General features: G+C 62.6%; 1 protein-coding gene across 5 annotated transcripts; it reads right to left on the bottom strand.

Annotated features, from left to right (window-relative positions):
- Positions 1–726: 726 nt before the first annotated feature.
- On the bottom strand, positions 727–21,814 carry ATG2A (autophagy related 2A). 5 transcript variants are annotated; one of them, XR_015157965.1, is made up of 41 exons: positions 21,511–21,814; positions 19,045–19,207; positions 18,776–18,928; positions 18,551–18,653; positions 18,003–18,138; positions 17,559–17,657; positions 17,165–17,261; positions 16,908–17,072; positions 16,664–16,804; positions 15,868–16,105; positions 15,639–15,783; positions 15,445–15,537; positions 14,845–15,003; positions 14,506–14,749; positions 14,063–14,159; positions 13,806–13,962; positions 12,960–13,102; positions 12,744–12,883; positions 12,490–12,647; positions 11,857–12,007; positions 11,529–11,728; positions 11,354–11,434; positions 11,017–11,123; positions 10,828–10,920; positions 9,206–9,292; positions 8,907–8,983; positions 8,039–8,209; positions 7,784–7,910; positions 7,485–7,699; positions 6,738–6,946; positions 6,358–6,493; positions 4,536–4,736; positions 4,219–4,320; positions 4,051–4,135; positions 3,826–3,961; positions 3,668–3,740; positions 3,434–3,516; positions 3,076–3,197; positions 2,780–2,934; positions 1,461–1,613; positions 727–1,371 (listed from the first exon to the last, which is right to left on the bottom strand). XR_015157965.1 is itself a non-coding variant. In XM_086384962.1 (41 exons), exons 1-41 carry the CDS (start codon positions 21,679–21,681, stop codon positions 1,135–1,137), a joined length of 5,823 nt encoding a protein of 1,940 aa, XP_086241088.1. In that variant the 5' UTR covers positions 21,682–21,814; the 3' UTR covers positions 727–1,134. The 5 variants fall into 5 exon arrangements, 2 of the variants coding, with proteins under 2 accessions (XP_086241088.1, XP_086241089.1); XM_086384962.1 differs by having other exon boundaries at positions 9,206–9,312; XM_086384963.1 differs by having other exon boundaries at positions 9,206–9,276.
- Between the last annotated feature and the right edge of the window lie 499 nt (positions 21,815–22,313).

The raw sequence follows: 22,313 nt of genomic DNA, 5'->3' as shown, positions 1-22,313 counted from the left end.
CCATCCCGAGTGTTTCTGTGCAAAAGTCACTGTCAGGCCCCCTTCCAGCCACAGTGTTGTCCCCAGAACCCCTCCCCCTCCAGGGTGGAGCTGGGACCCTAGGGCAGAGGTTCCAGTCACCTGCAAACCTGCTAAGGAAAGCATGCGTGGCCCCAGAGGACCCAGCCTTCCAGGAATGGCCTTGACTGACCCTCGTGGCCCCTGGGTCGGCTGGGCAGATGACTGGGAGGGGCCTGAGGCTCAGAGACCGAGGGCGAGGCCTCAGGTCACAGGGTCGGGGCCTCAGCCCCGCTGGGGTCCTGCACAGTCCCACCCTTTGCTCTGGTCCAGCGCCCTCCCAGCGCCCCAGGGAGGGCTGGATTGGGCTTTTTGGGGAGGAGCCAAGAAACGTGGTCTGGGTGAGGTGGGCTCCAAGGACCACTCCTCCTCTCCTCTCCACTCAGCGCCCGCCAGGTCACAAGTGGTGCCAGGGTGACAGTCCCCCAGGAGAGGGGCGGGGCCCAGCACATCAACAAGGCAGCGGAGGGGAGGAGAAGAGAGGCGGGCAGGTGGCTGGGTTCGAGGCCGGGGGCAGTGGGTGGGGTGGTGGTGGGCGGGGGGCTGTTCACCTGCCGGGTGCGTGAAGAGGGTGTGGCAACCCCTGGTGGTGAGCTGGGCAGTGCTGGGTACAGAGCTGGGGATGGGGTGGTGCAGGTCGAGGCTGGGGCACTGCAGGTACACAGGAGGGGCTGGCGGTGGGCAGTTTATTCCACGTCATGCAGACACTGACCCACACGCTCAAGGAGCTTAAAAATACATTGAGCCACACGGTGTTCGTGCCCCCATCTCCCGCTGAGACACAGAAAGACACTTGGCTGAGTGGGTCCGGGTCCGAGAGCCTCCATTCTGGAACAAGGCAGCGGTGTGGGCCCAGGTGGTGGGGGGGGCGTGGTGTCCTTTCTCCCGGGAGGAAAAGTGCAGAGACAGGGCCGAGGCCCCAGGCAGGGAAGGTCCACTCTCACAGCGGTTGGCAGCGGGTGGGCCTGTCAGGGTCCTTCCTGGTCCGTTTCTGAAGGCCTGGCCCATCCAGCGGGGGGCCGCAGCGCTCAAGTGCCCCTGGGATGGCCGGGCGAGGTGGGGTCCCGGGGCCCGCGCTCAGTCCCGGGCCTCGTCCAGACGCCACTTCAGAGCGTGGTCCTTGTGCGCGTCGGGGAGGATCTGGTTGCGCATCCCTCCCAGCAGGTTGGACGTGGCCTCGGTGGCCAGGATGAGGGGCTTCACCACGGTTGGGGGCAGCTGGCGGATCACGCCCCCCACGGCGCCGGTCAGCCCCTTCTGTTCGTGGCCCCGAGACGCCACCTCGCAGATGGTCTGAGCTGTGTCCAGGATGCCCTGTGGAGGCCGGCGGTCAGTGCGGGAGTCCGTGGAGGGGGTGTGGGTGTGGACGTGGGATGACTGGAAGCGGGGCTGGGCCTCCTTACCTCGCGAACTGTGTCGTAGGCCTTGGCCACGCCCTCCCGGAGGTCAGCCGGCTGCTGGCCCTTCCGCAGCCTCCGCACGGAGCGCTTGTCCTGCAGGGAGCGCGAGATGGGCGCCGCTGGGGACAGGATGTCATACACGGTCTCAGCTGTGGCCTGGGGGCGTGGGGGACAGCAGATGAGGAGACAGGACCAGGAGGGAGCCCACTACCCCCCCACAATCCCTGCCTCCCCCACAGCCACACTGTACTGTACTGCTCCTGGAGTCCTGCCAAGCTCCCAGCCCCCACGTCAGGGGGCTTTCAGGTGACCTCATGCCCCGAGGGGACTCCCCGAACGTCCTCTGGACCCACACCCCTCCTCCTGCCTGTCTGGTGGCGCCACAGATGCAGCCCAAACCCAATGCCTTGCCCTCCCCAGCTGCTCCTCGTGAGCCCCAGGGGCGGCCCTGACAGAGACCTGGGTTCCCCTCTGCCACCCCCAGCGTCGTTCCCCTCACCCGGCCTCCTCACCTGGCCGGGCCACACCCCAGCTCACTGCCCTGGGAGGGCCTCAGATACCCGCTTATCCCTCCAGCCTCCTCTCAAGAGATCCTGCCTGCCCCTCCCCAACTGCCCCGAGGATTTGCACACTCCCCGCTCACTTCTGAGGATGGACGCACCTGTCCATCCGGCCCCCTCTACTCCAGAACCCAGGGCACTCATCTGCAACTGCTCGCAGGGTAACCCCCGGGCTTCCCGCCGGGCCTGGTGAAGCACCAGGGTCAATCTCTGGTCCATTCAAGAGAACCATCCCCTTCCCCACCTGTCAGGACAGTGCCACGAATGGACGGACACCTGCTGCTGCTGCTAAGTCGCTTCAGTCGTGTCCGACTCTGTGTGACCCCATAGAGGGCAGCCCACCAGGCTCCCCCGTCCCTGGGATTCTCCAGGCAAGAACACTGGAGTGGGTTGCCACTTCCTTCTCCAATGCATGAAAGTGAAAAGTGAAAGTGAAGTCGCTCAGTTGTGTCCAACTCTTTTCGACCCTATGGACTGCAGCCCACCAGGCTCCTCCATCCATGGGATTTTCCAGGCAAGAGTACTGGAGTGGGGTGCCATTGCCGTCTCCGAATGGACACCTAGTGGGCTCTAAAGCTGGGGGCCTGACACTCCCACACAGGAGCCACGGGGGCTCCAGGCCGGTCACTTGGCCTCTTGTCTCTGTGACTGTTCCTCCTAAGATCTCACACGTCCAGACTGCCCACGCTCGGTAGAGCTGAGGAGGGAACTGGGCACCGTGGAGCAGAGCCTCCCCGCCCTGGACGCTGGGGGTCCAATCACCTGGATAGCTTGCACCAGCCGGTTGCTGAGTTCCAAGGCGGCCGAGGCTGTGGACGAGCCGAAGGAGGCAGCGCCGCGCTGCAGCCCCCGCATGAGGCGGCCGTCCTTCCTGTACTGCTCGATGGGCAGCCACAGCAGGTCCCGGAACCCTTGGACTGTGGGGAGGGGGTGGTCAGAGATGCCCGAGGCTGCCCCCACCTACCCTGCTGCGGGAACTCGTCCACTTAACTCCCCAGAGCGGCTTCTAGGCTGCCCGAGTATGGCAGTTTCCAGAGCGCCCAAAGTCAGATACTCACAGAGCTGGACGACTGAGTGCATGGGGCCCACACCCCCCAGCAAGCCCGGCAGCTGGTTCTTGCGGATGTCCTGCAGCCACTCATTGAGCGCGTAGCCCAGCACCTTGTCCACACCCAGGAGCCTGGAACAGGGCGGGGAGAGGAGGGTGGGGCGGACAGAGCCCCTCACTGAGGGGTCACAGGGCCAGAGGGACCCAAGGCACCCCAACACACCCTGCAGCTCCACCCGGCCCTGTATGGAGGGACTGACTGAGCCCATTTCACAGAGAACAAAAGTGAGGTGCCAGAAGGGTGAGGTCTTGGCCAAGGCCCGAGTCAGGAACAGACAGAGGGCCCTGCGAAAGGCCTGCAGGCTCACCCATGCCGGCAGCAGAGCCGCTTTAGCTTCAGCTCTGAACAGTTGAGCTGGGCCAGGCCGATGAGGAGACCTGCGAAAGTGCCCTGCAGAGGGGAGAGGAGCTGGAGTTTACACCCTGGGGCCCAGGGACCGGCCCAGCCCCCCGGAGCCACTAGAGGCTGACAGCGGCCGGTACTGCCTGGCCCCCTGGCCTCCAAAGGCCACGGCAGGACTGGGACCTGACAGCCCACTCACCACCTGGTCCATGGTAACGTGCTTGCCATGGTAATCCAGCCAAATGGGCACTTCAGACGTGAAGCGGAACTCCCTGGGTGGGGAGTGGGGAGAGAGTCCTGAGGTCACTGGCCTGGCCCCCTGAGGCCTGGCCCAGGGTCCCCAGCCCAACGCCCTACCTGAAGTAGATGGGCTGCTGCTCGGTGGGGGAGGTGCCGAGCCTACCGCCTGTGGCCTCCTGGGAGCTGGTGGTCTCCACACCCTCCGGCTGCCCTTCCTGGGGGCCGCTGGGCGGGACCGGGGTCTCAGGGCGAGCTGGAGGGGAGACGGCGGGGACAGACTGGGGGTGGGCCCAGGCATGGTGGTGAGGCGGGGACCCTCCCCTCGCCAGCCCAGTTGCTCACCTTCAGCGGAGGTCTCTGCTGGGACCATGGGGTTGATGCTGGCCGCCAGGGTGGTGAAGAAGTCCCTGAGGAAGAGCAGGGCGTCCTGCGGGGAGTGAGGGGGTCAGACTCAGAGGCCAGTGGGGCAGCAGGCTCAGCTCAGGCTCCGTCCCCACGTGGCCCGCTCACCTGATCCACGTTGAGCCGCAGGGGCAGCAGCGAGACGCGGAGGCAGCACTCGGGGCCCCCCAGGTTGGTCACGGGGGCCACGTGCAGTGCTTTGACCTTGAGCTGAAGGCAGGAGGTGAGCTCTGGGACCCGCTGCGCCTCAGGCCCCCACCCGCCCACCGCTCACCCAGCGGGTCCTGCAGAGGCTGCTCCCTCAGCGAAGCCCGCCTGTGCTCCCACCCTCCCGGATGTGTGTGAGCGCGCGCATGCGTACGCGAGCGTGCCTGCGGGCTCGTGTATGGCCGTGTGCGGCCCGGGGCGGCCCGCGGGGCCCGTACCATGTTGGAGTGGGTGCGCCGCGGCATGCGCTCGCTCGTGTGGAGATACAGGAACTTGTTGATCTGGGAGGAAGCCAGCCGGTCGCGCACCTCCAGCTCCTGCACGATGAACACCTGGCGGGACAGCGGCTGCTCCTCCAGCTCCCGGCCAGGGGCGACGGGGCCTGGCTCCGCTGGGTACGCCTCGTGCTGGAAGCTCACCTGCGGGGCGCACGGCGGCCTGAGCGGGCCACTCCCCGCACTCTCCGCCCCACGTGGCTGTCCTGCCGGCACCGCATGCTCCGCACAGCCTCTGGTGAACCCGCAGGCCCGTTCTCACAGACCTCCCGTCCCCCGAGTGGCACCGGCGCCCCGTCACTCTCGAGGGCAGATCTGGTGCGGTCCTCCCGGCATCTCTCCATCGCCATGGCTGTCAGTCCTGCCTCCTCTACAATCCCTCCAGTCCCTCCACACTGTCACCGCCGCAGCTGCCCCTGGCCCGGGGCTGCCGTTCCCCCTCCCCTGAATACCCCCTGCTCACCCCCTCAAGCCCCTTCTCCTTCCACCCAGAGGGACCTTCGTGAAGTGTTCGCCTGCCCACCCCACGCCTGCAGACTCCTCCCCGTGGCCTTGCTAGGCCTTGCTCTCCCTCCAAGCCCCTCCTCGGCCCTTGCCCTTGATGTGGGGCACCCTGGCCTCTCTGCCCTTGACAGGTCAAAGCCTCCCTCAGCCGCAGGCCCTTGCCGGGCCTTCTCTCCCCATCACTCGGCACTGTCACCAGCTCCCTGGCCCATCTGCAGTCTGCGGAGCACTCACCACCCCCCTGAAGCACTTCCGCCCGAGTTCTCTCAGCACTAGCGCCATTGTGAGCTCGGGGAGTGGGTCTGTGTGGGCTCGCTCTCAGTGAGTGGCCCTTGACCTGCACCATTTCTCAGGCCAGCCTGGCCCGCTCTCTCCCTCATGGACACTCAGTCCAGCAGCCCACCCTGTGGTTCTTTCCGCTGTCCCTCTGGTAAAACCCAGAACCGCCCGTGGTCCTCAGGCCCTATGCAGCCTGCCCGGGGTCGGATCTCCGGCCTCGTCTCCTACCGCTCCCCGCCCTCCTCAGCGGCAGTCTCGCCGGCCTCCTTGCTGGTCCCAGAACATGCAAGGGATGCTCCTGGCTTGTAGCCCTCGCACTGTGCCCTCTGCCTGAAAACCTCCTCCTGGCTCACTTCCTCACACCTTTGTGCAAAACGGCACATTTCCACGAGCACCTTCCAGCCCTCCCCAGTGCTCCCTGAGCCCTCTCTCTGTTCACATTCCCCAAGCACTTATCACATTTGAGTATATGTGTATCTAGTCTTCGGAGGCGGGCATAGCAACCCACTCCAGTATTGTCGCCTGGAGGATCCCATGGACAGAGGAGCCTGTCCACAGAGCTGGACACGACTGAAGTGACTTAGCACACGCGCACGTGTAGTCTTATCAGGCTCCCTCTACTATGACACAAGGGACAGGAAGGCAGGTGTCTGTCTGCTTTGCTCATCGCTGCATCCAGCACTTAGAACAGCATAGCAGCAGCTGACTGAGTGCACGACCCACGGGTTCCGTGGAGTGAAGCGCTAGCTGGGCAGCCGGGAGGGAAGGGCCTGTTCTGGTCCCCCACCCAGTCTGCCTTCTATGCCCAAGCCCCTGGCTCACCTTGCTGACCCCGGTCCCCACCCCCACCTTCTGCACCCAAGCTCCTGGCTCACCTTGCTGACCCCGGTCCCCGCCCAGCCCACCTTCTGCATCCGAGCCCCCACTCACCTTGCTGACCCCGGTCCCCACCCCTGCTTCCTCTGCCCAAGCCCCCGCTCACCTTGCTAAGCTGAATCTCCATAAGGACGTGGTGCTGCCTCCCACTGCCCCCCTGTGCACGCCAGGAGTTCTGGGGCCGGTTGGGGCCGGAGCTGCGAGAAGGGGAACTCCGGGGGCCTGAGAGGCTGACCCTTGCCCTGGGCAGAGGAACAAGGGACGAGTTGACTCAAAGGGAACCCCCTTCCCACGTTCCCTCCGGTCAGAGTCGGGGCCAGAGACCCTCCCCCTGGGAAGTTGGCGGGGCATGGGGAAGAGGAAGCCTTAAGGCCAGAAGATGAGGCTTGGGTTCAAGGTCTCCAGCTGCCGAAGGTCAGAACTGGACCCCAGCCCGGGCCCCATCTCCTGGGGGCCCCACTGCCACCCGCACCCGCTCCTTCTCACCTGTGGCCAGGGTGGGGGCCAAAGTCTCGGCCGCCATAGAGGTGCCAGACGAGGGAGACCTCACGCAGCACCACTCGACTGCTGGGCACGGGGAAGTGGGCAGGTGCCCGCAGCAGGTCCGTGCTGCCCAGTGGCTGCGCAAAGTGCCCGTCCTGCACTACGATGGGGCCTGGGTGCAGCTGCGTCACCACGGGCTCCCCGTCGGCGGGCTGCAGGGGGGACGCCACGTGAGCACAGCAGCTCCCCCGGTCCAGGCCGCTTGTTTCCCCCATCCTCACACCCCTCTCCCCTATTTCACATAAGGGGAGTCTCACGGACCGTGACCTGGAGGGGCCTGAGTGCCCCGTGCTCCTGCCAGCCCTGCCTCCCTGAACTAAGGTCTTGCTTGCGTGTGACAGGGAGCTTGGGCATTCCCAATGGCACCGGGCGGCCGGGAGGCCAGCACCCTCACAGCGAATGGTGCTCCTCCCCCTCCTGCTATCTGCCCTGCTCCTCTCCCTCCCGACCCTCAATGTCCCCACCCCTCTGCCCCAGACTCCATGCCTTGTCACTCCTCTGGACCTTTGTCAACTTCTTCCAAGCCCACAGTGAGGGTTGCCTCCCCAGGGAGCCCTTCTCAGCCCTACCTGTGGTTCCAACCCGCATCCTGGCAGGTGACCACCTCCTGCCTCTCCCACAGTGGGAGTTCTAGGAGGCCCCAAACTGAGCACCCTCTTCCTGGCCCTGCCCAGCCTGCCCACCACACACCAGGATGCCCAGGCCAGGAGCGTCCAGGATGCAGAACTCATCGCTGTCCAAAGTGTCTCCATCCCCCTCATCTTCCTTTTCAGCTTCTTTGGCCCCAGAGCGGGACCCCAAGCTGCCAGTGGGGGCCCCAGCAGCGGGTGAGGGGGGTTGAGCCCCACTCCGTTCTCCAGGGAACAGGTAGACCGACACTGGAGAGGCCTGGAAGAAGGGGCTGCCTGTGGTGGAGAGAGGGGCCGGTTGAGGGCTGCCTGGTGTGGGTGTTGACTGTGTCTGCTGAGCCCACTGCACCCTGACCCCACCTGAGGCCTGCGCCAGCTCCCGCAGGCTGCGCTCGGTGTCCAGGAGGGCGTCCGTCAGGTCCCGCTGGTTGATGAGGGCCGTCTCCACCGGTGGGCACGAGGGCAGGGAGGCGGGGCTTTCTGAGAGCTGGGCCGGGCGGAGGGGCACTGGTGAGCTCGAGTTAGGAGGGAGGGGTGGGCCCCAGGGCCCTGGTGGGGGCCGCAGCAGGGGACAGGCCTGGGCGGAGCTCCGGGAACGGTGGGGCCAGGCCTCACCTGCACCTTCTGGCCGGCGATCTCCGTGGGGCTGGGCGGCCGGGGTGGGGGGTGCAGGTCCCCCGCGCTCGTCAGGTACTGCAGCAGGTTGATCAGCAGGGCACAGGAGTCAGCGCAGCTGTGCACGTGCATTGCATTGTTGGAGCAGCGCAGCTCGAACAGCGGCTGGCTCTGCGGGGCGGGGCCGGGCGGGGGTCAGCCCTGGGGTGGTCAGTCAACAACCCACTGAACATGGGCACACTCAGCCTGAGGGAAAAGGGGCTTCGCCCAGGGCTGTCCGAGGAGGCACAGGGGCTCTTCAGTGCCTCCAGGCTCCCGAGTCCTGCACCACAGCCCGGTGAGCCGGGGCCTGTGGTGGGGGTTTAGTTGCTCAGTTGTGTCCGACTCTTGGCGATCCCATGGACTGTAGTCCACCAGGCTCCTCTGTCGAAGGGGCTTTCCAGGCAAGAATACTGGAGTGGGTTGCCATTTCCTTCTCCAGGGGATTGTCCCCATCCAGGGACTGAACCTGGCTCTCCTGCATTGCAGGCGGATTCTTTACCAACTGAGCCCCAGGCCTAGTGACTGTCTTTTGCAGACAGGGAAATCAGGCCCCCACGGGCTGTCTCCGCAGGTCCTGCTCTTTCTGGGCCACAGCTGCCTTGTGCTGGCAGGGTTCCTACGGAGGGACGTCTGCCGAGGGCCGGACCCTTCCCAGGAGGGTGGCAACCACAGGGGAGGGCTGCCAGGGACTGCGAGCTGAGCCCAGGCCCCGGGGCAGAAGCAAAAGAGACAGCAGGTGGGGGACAGTGACGCCCTGAGGCTCCCTTGCCCAGATACCTGTTCTGGCTCGGGGACCCTGGTAGGCCCTGGGCGCAGCCACACTCACCAGTCTGTCATCGGTGTTCCCCTTCCAGGTTTTTATCACGAGTTCCAGGAGGTCAACATCCAAGACGCAGACGTAATCTGAGGCAGAAGGCAGAAGAGGGCCCTGTTGCCTCCTCCTACCCAGCCCTGGCCCTAGTGGGAGAGTCTAGGGTTTGAGTGGGTGCCGCCCTGGTGTGCGTGCGTGTGTCTGTGGGCACTGAGAACCTGGCCGGCGGCTGGGGGAGGACGTCTGGCCGCTCTGGGGGTGGCCAGGGCCACAGTCCCTCAGAGGGGAGGGAGCCCAGTCTAGGCCCTGCCCACCTCGCCGCAGATCCAGGGTCTCCATCTCACACTTGTCGGACAGGTACAAGGCGGAGTCGTCGAGGATGAACCTGGCGGGGAACAGGGCTGAGAAGGGCCGGGAGCCGCTGCAGGGCCACAGCTCCTAAGAAAGTGGGGCTCACAGAGACAGGCAGAGGGGGCCCTGACAGGGCGTCCCAAGCTGACAAGAAACTAGTGCCGGCCCTTCTCTGGCCTTGGTGTTCTTGTCTGTACAATGGGGAGACCACAGGCCCAGCCAGCAGGCACTCGGGGACACTGGGCAGCATTTCTCTTTCTGCGTATCTGCCAGCTTGTCCATCTCACCTGGATGGAACTCACAGCAGCCCTGGGAGGGAAATGTCCTGCTTTTCCCTACTGCTTTTAAATATATAAGAATAAAGCTAATCTCAGATTCTGAGAATAGAACCTTGGCCCTCCCAATCTGTGGGTTCTGCTTCTGAGGATTCAACCAACTGCGGATCAGAAATATTTTTTTAAAAAATCCATTCTTGGTCAGAGAACCAAAACAAACAAACCAACAAAAATCTAGAAAGTTCCAAAAAGCAAAACCTGTATTTGTTGCATGCTAGCAACTACTTTCACTTTCCACTTTCATGCACTGGAGAAGGAAATGGCAGCCCACTCCAGTGTTCTTCCTGGAGAATCCCAGGGACGGGGGAGCCTGGTGGGCTGCAGTCCATGGGGTCGCACAGAGTCAGACACAACTGGAGCGACTTAGCAGCAGCAGCAGCGACTACTTATGTAGCATTTACACTGTGTTGGGTGTTAAAAGTAATCTAGAGATGACTTAAAGAATATGGGAGGATGTACATGGGATACATGCAAATGTTGCACCCTTTTATATAAATGACTTCAGCCCTGAATTTTGGTGTCACGAGAGGTCCTGGAAGCAATCCCCTGCAGATACTGAGGGATAGCTATCCATCTCCTTCCAGTCTTTTCTGTGAAGACACGGAGATGTATACAAACACACCCCCAAGAATCTTTAAAAATATATGTATGTATGGCTTTATATCTTATTTTTTTCAGTAAATATTATTTGATGGCATTTTTCAATGTTACTCTTAAATTTGACTTTAATGGTTGGGTAGGCCGTCTTTGGGTCAGGAAAATCCACTGGTGGTGGGCATGGCAACCCAATCCAGTGTTTTTGCCTGGAGAATCCCATGGACAGAGGAGCCGGACGGGCCACAGTCCATGGGGTCGCAAAGAGTTGGACACGAATGAAGTGACTGAGCACAAGGCCACGTTTGCTGACTGAGGTCGTAATCTGAGGTCATATAAACTGCTTACAAGTTTTAACTATTTTAAATTATACTATGGAGGCTTTATATTTTACCCTTCTTATCCTTTCTTTTATCCTGAGGACGACCTCCAGAAGTGAGATTATCAGGCAAGAGCTCAAACGCTCTGCCTCAGAGGTCTGACTGCCTCTAGGTAGGGGAAACCTCCTTGACTTCCTCAGAGAGGGATCACTCAGATGCACAGAAAGGCCTGAGGCCTGAGGACACACAGCAGGCATGTGGGACCCTGGGGAAGGGGTAGCTACAGCCGACTTGGGGTGGGATGGATGGGGAGCTTGGGTAGGAGGGGTTGCATACCTGAGCAGGAAGGTAGAGGTGTCCATGACGATGTTGCTGGAGAGGGTGAAGGTCTCAGCAGTGACAAGGACACGTACGGGGAGGTAGAGGGGCCTGGGAGGGAAGGGGTCACATTTGGGCTGGGGCAGGTTCCTTGCCCATGAGAGCCTGGCCCCAGCCCCAGGCCCCCAGGTCCCTGAGCCTGGGTACCTGTAGTCCACGGCACAGGAGAACAGGTGGACGTGTAGGATGGTGATGACCGTTGGAGGCAGGTAGCCCAGCACTGGGTCATCCAGGACATCTAAGAACTCCAATAGCTTTGGGGGCCAGAGGAGAGGTATGTGAGGGTGAGGGAGCTTCTTTCTTCCCAACCCCCCGCCCCAGCCCAGCCCCCTATGTGCTGCCCACCAGCTGTCCACCGCAGCCTGGCCCAGGGGCTCCACCCATGAGCCATCTCCAGTCCAAGGGCAGCTCTGGCGCAGCCCCTGCCCCTCGCACCTGCCTCACCCAGGCCTGGAGACCTGCCCGCTGCACCCTCTTGGCTCACCTGGGAGTGCCAGCTCTGCTCCGGCAGAGCCATGCGGTGGCGCAAGGTGGCCCTGTGCAGCCGCAGGGTCACCAGGAACTCCTGGGGGGCAGGGCAGAGTCAGCACAGGAGCCCCAGGGACCTGGGAGGCAGAGCCCTGACCAAACAGGTGGGCCGGAAGCAGGCGGGCCTGTACCTTGACGTTCCTGTGGGGGTCCAGCTGGATGCGCACCGCGGTGGACAGCATATGGGGGCCCCGGCCCTGGCCTCTGCGGCCCGAGGCTCCTTGCTCAGTTACCCCATCCTCCGATGGGTAGATGGTCCGGGCCAGCTGGGCCGGGGGAGCAAAGGCGGGCAGCTCCAGGCGACCGGGCAGTGGGTAGTCATCCATGGCCGCTGGGGAGGTATCTGGTGAGCTCCCCTGCCCAGTTGGGCACTCCACCCAGGGCACACATCCCTCCCGAGAGACTACCCGTGACCATAGACCCCTGGGACCCATGGCAACTGGCCCCCAGCCCTCACACCTCGGTGGTAGAGTGCTGCCTTCTCCGCTTCCAGGCAGAAGTAGCCAAGTCCCGGCTGGCCTCGGTACTGAGAGACGCTGAAGATGGTTCCTTGTTCCACGTCCAGCACCAGCTCGCCATGGGCGCCTTCCAGCCGCTTCCCACACTCGTCCTGCAGACAGAGCGTGCAGCCTGGCCTCAGAGGCTTTACTCGGCAGCCCCCACGCCCTCGGGGTCAGGGGGCCTCCAGAGCCCTGGTCTGACTAGGATTGGCTCTGGCTGCTCTCCAGACTGCTACAGATCTGGGGCAGCACCCAGAGGAGAAGGGTCACCCTCCCTGTCTACCTCCAAGCATCGGATGGTGCCTGCTCGGACCCCGAGCCTTACCTAACCCTAACCCTGAGTGCCTTACACATGGCAGGTGCTAGTAAGTGGCTGACGGGGCGTGATGGGATGGGTGGGGTGGCATGGGTGGGTCAGGGGAGCAGGTGGCTCCCTAATGGCTGGGCAGGCCACACTCGGACCCAAGTAGGGCTTCTGTTTCGCACATTCCCAACTCGGAGCAGCTCACACAGGTCTGGTTTTCCTGCCGGTGGGGGCTCTGGAGTCGGGGGTCCCTGCCCCTGGGCTGTCGTCACCTCCTCTATGCCTCACCTTGGTCTCACAGTGGGCAGTGATCCGGCCCTTCAGCACCGTCACCAATGCAGAGAAGGTACTCTGGGAGCGAGGGCTCCGGGACTCACGGGCAAGGGGCCGGGGGGCACCTGATGCCCCCACTGAGAAATGGGTGTCCTCGTCGTCCGAGTCCGAGTCTAGGATGAGATCAAGGAGCTGAGTGGCAGGGAGACCCGGAGGTGGGGGAAGGGTCTGCCCCGGCGCCCGGGACGCCACCGGAGCACCCTGCCTACCCAGCTTGAAGGCAGACTTGCACATCTTGAAGCTGTCTTGCCAGAAGCCCGAGGCATCTGGGCAGCCGGCGGGGGGCGCGGCGGGGGCGGGGGCGGGAAGCAGGTCTGCGGGCTCCCACATGAGCAGGTCATTGTTGATCCTGGGAGGACGGTGGGACACGGCGGTGAGGGGGGCCCGGCCAGGCCCTGGCCACCCCGCCCCGCCCACACCATCACCTGTTGTAGAGGCTCTCGTAGGCCTCCTTGCTGGGCAGGAAGATATGGGCGGCGGGCAGGATCACTTCTAGGCTACAGCGGGACAGCGCCAGGGCCCGGGTCTGAAAGGTCCTCATCTCCTCAGGGTCTCCAGGGATCACCATCTTGAGGGGGAGGGGCGCGAGTGGGGAGAGCAGGGAAGGGGATGCGAGAGAGGTCAGGGCCTGCTGCCGGACTCAGAATCTGCTTCCTGAACTCCAACCATCATTCACATGAGCCTCCTCTGCTGGGATGTATGACAGCCGTCTTGTCTGGTCTGAAGGACTGACTGCATGTGAACCCTGCTCCAAGGGGCCTCATTTATGTTACCTCCTCTATCCTCATGGCAGGCCCTATGGGAGGGGTTGTTACACCCACTCTCCAGAAGGAGAAGCTCATCTGTTGTTCACTTTCTAGGAAGTTGGACAATCCCGAGATGACACAGCCACGGAGGGGCAGAGCCTGGATTTGAACCTAAACCGTTTGGACCAGAGGCTAGGCGCTTAACTGCCTCTCACTCAACCCTCAGCACCTTCAGAGAATAGGATCCCGAGGCCCAAGTGTCCACTGCTGAGAAATGGCTGATGGGACGGGGTCATAACCGTCCCCATCAAGGCCCGTGGCCCAGGGCACTGCCCTCGCCACGGCCCCCACTCTCGGGCCCCACAAGCTGTGGTGTTTCTGATTCTTCACTGACCAGAGACAATGGAAGACATGAAATTCTCACTGGTGCTGAGTCACATGTTATCTGGCCCTGCAGGTGGTCTTATCCCCCTGGCCCACAGCCACTAAGTGGCTCCCAAGAGACTCAGAAGGCCTGGACCTCACCTCTTCCGTCTCGTACATGGTCCTTTTGGAGGAGAAGGGCGAGGGCTCGGGCTCCCGAAGGTCGCACAGGTTCTCAGCCGACAGCTCCAGATCCTCTCCCTTCTCCGGGGCCACTTCCCACGGTGCGTTGAGCTGGGGGTTCAGGGTCACCACTACCCTGCCACGGCACAGGCCTGTCACTGGCCTGCAGGGCCTCCCGCTGCCCTCGGTAGCAAAGCCCTCCTCTCCTGTCTGCTCCTTCCAGAGCCCTGACTTACTGGGGCAGGAAGTACTTGTGCCCAGGGCTCTTGGGATCCAGAGCTTTGGAGACCCGCAGGCAGGGGATGGGCGGCTTCTCTCCATCTTCATAGGTGACTGGAGGGGATAGGGAGGGGTGGGGGTCGTCACTGCCACCTTTCCCCATCTCTTCCTCAACACCAGGTGGGTCAGTGGGGGCCTGGAGCCCTGCCCACGACAACTGTGTTTTATTGTTTATGGACCTGTGCCCTCCCTTGCACCCACAGTCTGCAACAACCCTGGGGTAAACAGTCCACTCTGCCCACTGAGCAGAGAAGCCCGGGGAACGGGCGGTGAGGGCGCCTCACTAAGCAGATGAGGCCTGGAGCCCACTCATGACCCAGCCCCTTCTGGGGCCCCAAGCCCACCTCTCCCAGAGGCCTCAGCCCCCTGCCCAAGGGGTTGTCTCCTGGGGCAGTCTTACCATGCAGGTCAGAGCAGGTAAGTTCCAGGCGGGTGGGGGCTGGGGGACCAGGCCCACTGCTCAACTCTGACCGGAACTGGGGCTCAGTCAGCTCCAGTCTCAGCTGCTCAGCTCGCACGGCCCGGCCCGCCCAGGGGTCCCGCTCAGGCCGCAGGTCAGCGATAGGGAAGCGCAGCTGCAGTGTGGCCCGGGGTGCTGAGAGCCGCACCAGCGTGTGCTGCTCGGCTGCTAGTGGGGGCTCTGTCTGCGGGGCGGGGAGAATCAGAGCTGAGGCCACCCCCCACCACCCCAGGAGCAGGAGGATCCTGCCCCGTTCCCCACCCGGGTTGGGCCTCTCACCAGCAGGCCCGCAGGCAGCTCAGGAGGGGGTGTGGTGGCCAGGTGCAGCAGGGCAGCGAGCCGGTCCAGGGCCCCCAGTTCCACATCCGCCTGGAAGTCGGCCAGGTCCAGGGCCAGTTCTGAGTGACAATGGCAGGCAGGTGGGCGCCGGGGCCGGCTCTGAGGGGGAGGGTGCTCAGGTCAGCGAGTGCTGTGTGGCGGGGGATGTGAGGGCAGGATGGGCAGGGGTCCTCTGAGCGAAAACAGGAAGAATACAGAGCCCTCCCAAGTTGTGAGGAGATGAGCTTGGGGAAGGGAGACCCAGGAGGGGAGCAGGGCGTCATGGCCTGCTCGAAGCAGACAACCACGCCGCCCAGAACCTACCACCCACCCCCAGCCCTACGAGCTGGCAGGGCTTTGCCATGAACCAGGAGAGGGGCTGAGAGGATGGCACGCACGTGGCCCAGAGATATTTCAGGGCTCCGGGGTTGGGGATGTACTCTGGATGGAGCACAGGGAATGGGGTAGAGGGGGGAGCAGGGAGGCACCAGGGGAGGCTGGTGGGGGCAACACCCACAGCAAACAGCCAAGGGCCCCCAGGCCTGGAGTCGGCCAGGTTACCTTGGGCACCCGGCGCAGGGTCTGTGTGTGGCGCAGGTGGGCGCAGGGCTGAGCCGAGGCCTGGGATCGCAGGCTGTTGGGGAAGCTCAGGATCTGGGCAGGGACGGGGAAGACGGCGGGGTCAGGCTGAGCCCCTGCGCCCACCCTCACCTCCGGGCCCGGCCGCACCGCACGCACAGGCTGTCAGCCCTCACCTCTGCGTACTCAGGCTCCAAGGCGCCCCTGGGCCACAGGCACTCCAGCACCTCCAGCTGCCCGAAGTGCACTTCTGTGCTGGTGGCCCGCCGGCCCCTGCTTGTCTGCAGCTCCCAGGACAGCTGCACGGCGGCACCCGTTAGCCTACGGAGAAGAAGCTGGGCGTCAGAAGCGGGGACTTCAGGGGCTCGGGGGTCCCCTCACGCTCAGGCCACCCTGGGCTTGTACCGGACGTGGCTGCAAGGACAGGCCCTCTGGAAGCGCGGTCGCAGACGGTGCAAGTCATGGGAGCCGAAGGACCCATCCACGGTGGCATCAAATTCGGCAAAAAAGTGGGTAGTGAGGTCAGGGGGTCCAGAAGACGGGGCAGATGTCTGAAGCAAGGTCAGGGTCACACCCCCCAAGGTCATCTTCAGCAGCGAGTCTGGGCGCAGGGTGTTCGAGGGGGGCACCGGGGCTGTCCTGCCTGAGAGGACAAAGGCTTCACCAGAGGCTCCCCAGAGCTCGTGGGGACCCCAGGTCAAGTGACAGTCAGACACTTCGGCTCGGGGCTGGGAGAAGCCTCGGCCGAGGTGAGCCCTGACTCCGACCGGGAGCTTGGCCAGGCAGGCGTGACACGAAGCCTCGTTATGTCAGACACTGAGTCCAGGCTCGATTCAACCTGCTCAAGGAAACTGGACAAACTGGAGGTGATAAAGCACTTACCCAGTACCTGACACATATAAACTCTCAAACATACAGCCTGCTGGGGTCAGGTCTTATCCCTCACGAGAAGAGAAACTGAGTCTCCAAGAGTTTAAGTACTTGGGCCAATGTCACTGACTCTACCGCCTGAGCCCCCAGGGAATCCCCCGGTGTCACTGCCTCTGAAATCCAGGCTCTGTCCGTCACTTTGCCACCTCCCCTGAGCGTTCCCCCAGAAGCAGGTCACCAACGGTGGACCCCCAGGCCTCCTGCACGCACGTTAGCAACGTGACCCAACACCGCGCCTTCCTCCAGCTCTCCCGGACCTGGGAGGACTCACCGGTAGGGGGGGCTTGAGCAGAGAGCCGGCGGGAGGCTGTGGTACTGTGCACAGAGGAGCCCAGGTCTACGTCAGAGAGCGAGAGCTCGGACACGGCTGAGGCCACACTGCTTGTGAGGCCCGCCATGGAGAAGAAGAGGTCTGTGAGCCAGAGGAAGGGGTCTCAGAGACGGCCGGGCTTGGCCCCCCGAGCCCTGTACCCACACCAGACTCCGTCAATTGCCAGGTCTAGCCCCACACCCACCAGTGCTCTCCAGGTTGACAAGGGGGTTCGAAAGGGGGTCTGGGCTGAGGGGCTCAGTCCCAGTCCCCGCCTGCAGCTGCTGGTTCAGATCCTGTTCAATCAGCCACAGGTCTTCAGCACCGAGCGGGCGGCTCTTGTTCAGCTTGTCCACCAGGCTCTCGGGGTCTGCCGGGGAGGACATAGCCTTGTGTCAGTCCCATCTGCCGGCCCCTTCCCAGCCATCCTCCCCCACCCCCCGGACTACCCAGACACCTCACCTGCAAGGCTCACAGCGCTGAGCAGTTCCTGAAGCTGCTGGAGCTGCCGTGGGGTCAGGAGCAGGTGCAGGGAGCCCAGCTGTCCACACACCTCCAGCTGGGGGAGTAGCGAGCAACCATGGAGCCCACGCCAGCCGCTGCGGCCACCCACCTGCTCTTACCCTGAGGAGGCAGCCTGCCAGCCACCAGGCTGAGCTTGGCCACCAACTAGCTGTGCGACCCTGGCCCCAGCTTGACCACTCTGAGCCTCTGTATCCCTGTTTCCCCAGTTGCCTTGAAGGCAATGAGCTCCCCCCTTCCAATGACCTAGCTCTGTCCCAGGGAATACCAGCTCTGCTGAGAAGGACGCTGAAATGGGGTATACTTCCTTGTCCCCAGAGGTCTGGGGACCCACCTTGGGGCCTGGGAAGGCCTCATTCTGCTTCAGTTTCACTGTCAGCTCCAGGCACCCTGAGCAGCTGCCAATCTGCAAAGGTGGCTCTGGGGGTCCTTCCTGGGAGACGAGATATAGGAGAGGAGGGATCGAAAAGATGCAGTCAAGGTGGCAGTAGTGGTAAAGAATCCGCCTGCCGATGCAGGAGACGCAAGAGACGTGGGTTCAATCCCTGGGTCGGGAAGATCCCCTGGAGGAGGAAATGGCCACCTGCTCCAGTATTCTTGCCTGGAAAATTCCATGGACAGAGGAGCCTGGCTGGCTACAGTCTAAGGGACGGCAAAGCGTCGGACATGACGGAGCGTGCACACGGTCAGAAGGGGTGGAGAAGGGCAGGTGGGTCCAGGGCCAGCAAGGACAGGGATTCGAAGGAGAGAGAGACCGTGAGGACCAGAGTCGGCCCACCTGCTGGGGGAGCTCCTCGAAGTGCAGGCGGACCCCCGCCAGCTGCAGCAGCTTGTGGAGGAAGGCAGGAGGCTGGTGCACATCCACCGGGGGCGCCTGGCTTGGGTCTCGCACCGCCTCATCGCAGTACTCCAGTCTGGGGAGTGGAGGATCAGAGAGTGCCTGGGCCACCATGAGCTGGAGTCCCCCGCCACGCATCATATTCTAGAAGTCTGGGGTCAGTGACATCTGGCCTGCTGAGCTACCGCATCGCAGCCAGGCCATCCTGGAACTCCACGGCCAGCCAGCTCTTGCTCCTCAGACCCTCAGCATGTGACCTGATCCTGAGGGCCCAGCACCCTGGCCCTGCACCACCCGGCCTCTGGACACCACTCCAGGCTCCCAGCACAGTCCACCTCCCTCTGCCACGACCACAGCCCAAGCCCACTCAGACTTGCCCTGATACCTCCTAGGAGCCTGGGATGGGGAGGCAGGCAGGGCCAGGGCCATTCAGCAGCCCCTCGCGCCCCTCCCGATTCACAGAGCCCACCTGCTCGGCCTGCCCTTACCTCTGCACGTGGGCCTCCACCGCCACGCCACGCTCCCCAGTGCCCGGCGAGTGCTCCACCCTCACGACAGTATCCAAGAAGGTCACCTTGATCCTCCGCAGTACTGAGGGGTGGAGAGGGGGGTCTCAGGTCAGGCAGAGTGGTGAAGACCAGACAGTTTCCCTGTCAGGCAGCAGGGTGCTGCCTGAGGTCCTTGCGCTAAGGGCCGTGGAAGGGCCTACTCACCAGTCTCGATGGTCTGGGCGAACATCTCCAGTCCTTCCAGGGGCTGCGGTGGCTCAGAGGGCTCAGGCAGCCCGTCCCGCAGGCACTCCTGAGCCAGCTGCATGCTGGTGGTCATGCACGAGGCCCAGCTCTGTGAGTCGCCAGTCCCCGGCCCTGCAGGTAGGAAGAGGGTCTCAGGGCAGGCGGGCCCAGTCAGACCCTGGGTGCCCAGGCCCGCTCCCACTGTCTGCTCCCCCCCCCGCCCCGCCTGAGCTTCACCCGGCTCTGACCTGGGCCCTGGCGGGGTTGCAAGGTGAGCTGGAGGCCTGACACATGCACAGTGCAGTGGTCGGTGAGCAGGGCAGCCCAGGGCACGGCCACTTCAATGGAGCCCACGAAGCCTTCCACCAGCTCCAGTGGCGACTCCATAGACTCCAGTACCTCATTCACAGACTGGGAGCAAACAGGAGACAAAGCCAGCTCAGGGAACTCCCAAACCCAGCTGTCTCCCTGCTACTGCACTCCTCACCAGGCCGCTCCACCTTGGAGAGTGCTCTTGCTCTCCCATCCCGCCACGTGCTACTTACAAAGTCCTACCTCTGCTCAACTGACCCCTACTCTTGGCTGCCCTGTTACTGTACAGTTCAACACGCCCAGTCTTTCAAACCTGAGGACGGGGGAGCTGAAGGAGGAAGAGGAGGGAGCCAGGCAGAGAGGATGGAAGGGAGGGTTCCAGGCATGGGAACAGCACGTGCAAAGGCCCAGCCGAGACTGCAGCAGCCCACATTCACCTGGACAAGCATGGGGTTTAAGGGGAGTGTCCGGGAAAGGCAGGCAGGGGCTGACCTGAGCTGGAGGGGGACCCCAACTCCACCTGGTGTAGCTGCACCTCTCTCTGAAGCACAAGGCTAGAGCCTCCTGTTACAAATAGAGGGACAGCCCCCTGCACCAGTCTGGAAGCTCCCCGGCGGCAGGAGCCCACCTGCCTTCTTAGTGTGATTCTAGGCACTGTGGTGCCACCCAGAGAGGGCCTCAGTAAACCTCTGTTGGATCCATGAATAAAATACACGGCAGAACCAGAAGGTCCACAGAGATCAAGTGCAAATTCCTTACCCAGAGATCCACAGATGGGGAACCTTGAGCCCTAAACAGAAGGGACTCGCCTAGTCACTCAGTGCATTCTGGGAACTGAGACTGAGACCCAGGTTTTTCTCTTTCTGCTATCGCAGGGTCCCCAGGGACCAGGCTTCTCTGGAGGTCCACAAGGTAGGGGCTGCAGGCCTAGCAGCTTGGAGAAGGGTGGGCATATTGGGAAAGAACTTGCATTCCACCAGGGGTCAACCCCTCCCTGGAGGCCAGGAAGGAAAGTAGCCTAGCTAGGAGTCAATTCACTCCCCAACCAGAGGGCAGGGCAGGTGGGAGTGTAGAAAGACGCAGTCTACAGGTTTGGGCCAGCCTAAGAGGCTGAGGTTAGAGGTCAGAAAAGGTCTTCTGCACAGGGATTCACAGCTAAGAAATGTCACCAACTCTGGGCCTGGGGGTCTCCTATGCTCCACATTTGCTCAGGAAGGCCTGGTCTACCGTAAAGCCCAACTCTTCTCGCCCAGACTATACTGAGGTGAGGCACACTGTCTGCTCCCCTAGAAAACTCAGAAGCCCCTGTCCTCATCGGGGCTTCCCTGATGGCTCATTTAGTAAAGAATCCACCTGTAATTCGGGAGACCCAGGTTCAATGGCACCCACTCCAGTATTCTTGCCTGGGAAATCCCATGGACAGAGCAGCCTGGCAGGCTACGGGGGAGGGGGCGGTTCACGGGGTCTCAAAGAGTAGTATACAGCTTAGCGACTAAACCACCAACTACCACCTGTCCCCTTGCCCACCCCTGTCACTCTGGACTTGAGGGCTGATCCAGTGCCAGCCCTGGTCTTTCGCCTCTACGGGGAGGCGCCTTTGCAACTTCCCAGGTCAGCTGTACCCTGAGTCACAGCTCTTTACCGCCCCCAGCCTCAGGGCTCTGACCCAGACCTCATTCCTCTCTGCTTGCCCAGAATCTCTCTCCTCTCTGCCTCAGGCCAGACCTCTCCACCTTTCCTCCAGGGCTTTCCTCTAGGTGATGCTACATACTGATGCCCAAGCCCCTCCCCAAACACCCATTTGGTCCATCCCACTCTCCCCAAAGCAGGAAGTAGGCAGCAGAGGCAGTCACACAAAGTGTTGATCAACAAGGGTGCTGACGCGGTTGTTGACATCCATATCCGGAGATGAACACCACCCACTGAGCCTGGGACGAGGGGTCAGGAGGTCAGGGCACCTTTCCCACAGGTGCCCACAGCAGGGTCCTGGACCCCTTCCAGACTTCCCCAACCAGCTGTATGTCCCAACTCTGCCACTTCCCTGGCCTGGTCCCACCAGAGCCCTCTAGTTCCTGCAATCCCTCCTCACCTTCTCCTTAGCCCCTTGACAACACCCTCAACTCTGGCCCCCAATTTGATACGCTTATCCTGGCATTCTCCAGAGAAGTGACATCCGGCTCTCCAGCCTCAGTTTCTCTTCCTGCGAAGAAGAGGCAGGGACCCCTTCCCGTCTAGCTTCTGGCTCTGGACACGGCTGGCTGGGGTCCCTCTGACCCCTGGAAAGGGCCGGACGCCCAAGGCCTCTCCACTCCGGTGCCTGGTCCCTTAGGTCGACCCTTTCGCAGGCAGCCTCAGGCCGCTGAGCTCCCCGAGTCTGACCCTTCCCAGGTTCGGATCCTCACCCAGATCTCCAGATGTATATCCCGCAGGGCAACGCTGCCCTTGTACAGATCCAGGCTGAGCTGGTCCAGGCTGAGGTGCTCCTGGAAGAAGTGACCCAAGTAGTGGTGCAGCAAGTAGCGGCAAACCCGCTCTTTCACACAGTTCGACCACGGCCACAGCCATCGTGACATCTCGGGGACCGCCGGGCCCGGGCCGCTTCCACTCGCCTCTTGCCAGCGTTCCCCGTCCGGTTGCGCTGTTCACTAGAGCCCCCGGCTCACCCCGCCGCTTCTCTTAGTGCCAGGCCGCACCTCCGGACGCCCGACCACGCCCCCCACGCTCACTGCCATTGGTCACTGCAAAGGGCGAGGCCTACTGATTGGCTGCGGGGGCGGAGCCTTCAGGCGCGAAAAAGGGACTGGGTTCCCAGTACGATATAGAGCTCCAGATACTGATTTACGCTTGCGTATAAATTCTGTGTGGGTGGACCTTTAACCTCTCCTACGGGCTCCGGGAAGGCTGTAGCCTGAGGTGCCAGCCCTTCAAAGGAATGCGCATGTGCCGACTCTTCCAATTGGTACTTGAGGTGGTTGTGGAGGATTTAAAGGGACAGTGTCCCATTAAACTTAGTAAAAGCTTTCTAGAGGACCACTTGGTGTCAGAGCCCCAGCACTCATCTCTAGAAACAATTAACTGAAAACATTTGCATTTTGAGCATTACTTTGCTAGCGTGTGAGATGCTTTTGAACTGTGGTGTTGGAGAAGACTCTGGAGGGTCCCTTGGACTGCAAGGAGATAAAGCCAGTCAATCCTAAAAGAAATC

The sequence above is a fragment of the Bos grunniens genome, chromosome 29 (genome assembly GCF_055505025.1).
Source record: "Bos grunniens cultivar Pamir isolate PY7600 chromosome 29, Bosgru_T2T1.0, whole genome shotgun sequence".
Classification (NCBI taxonomy): domain Eukaryota; kingdom Metazoa; phylum Chordata; class Mammalia; order Artiodactyla; family Bovidae; genus Bos; species Bos grunniens.
This window is presented reverse-complemented; position numbering and strand designations above follow the sequence as displayed.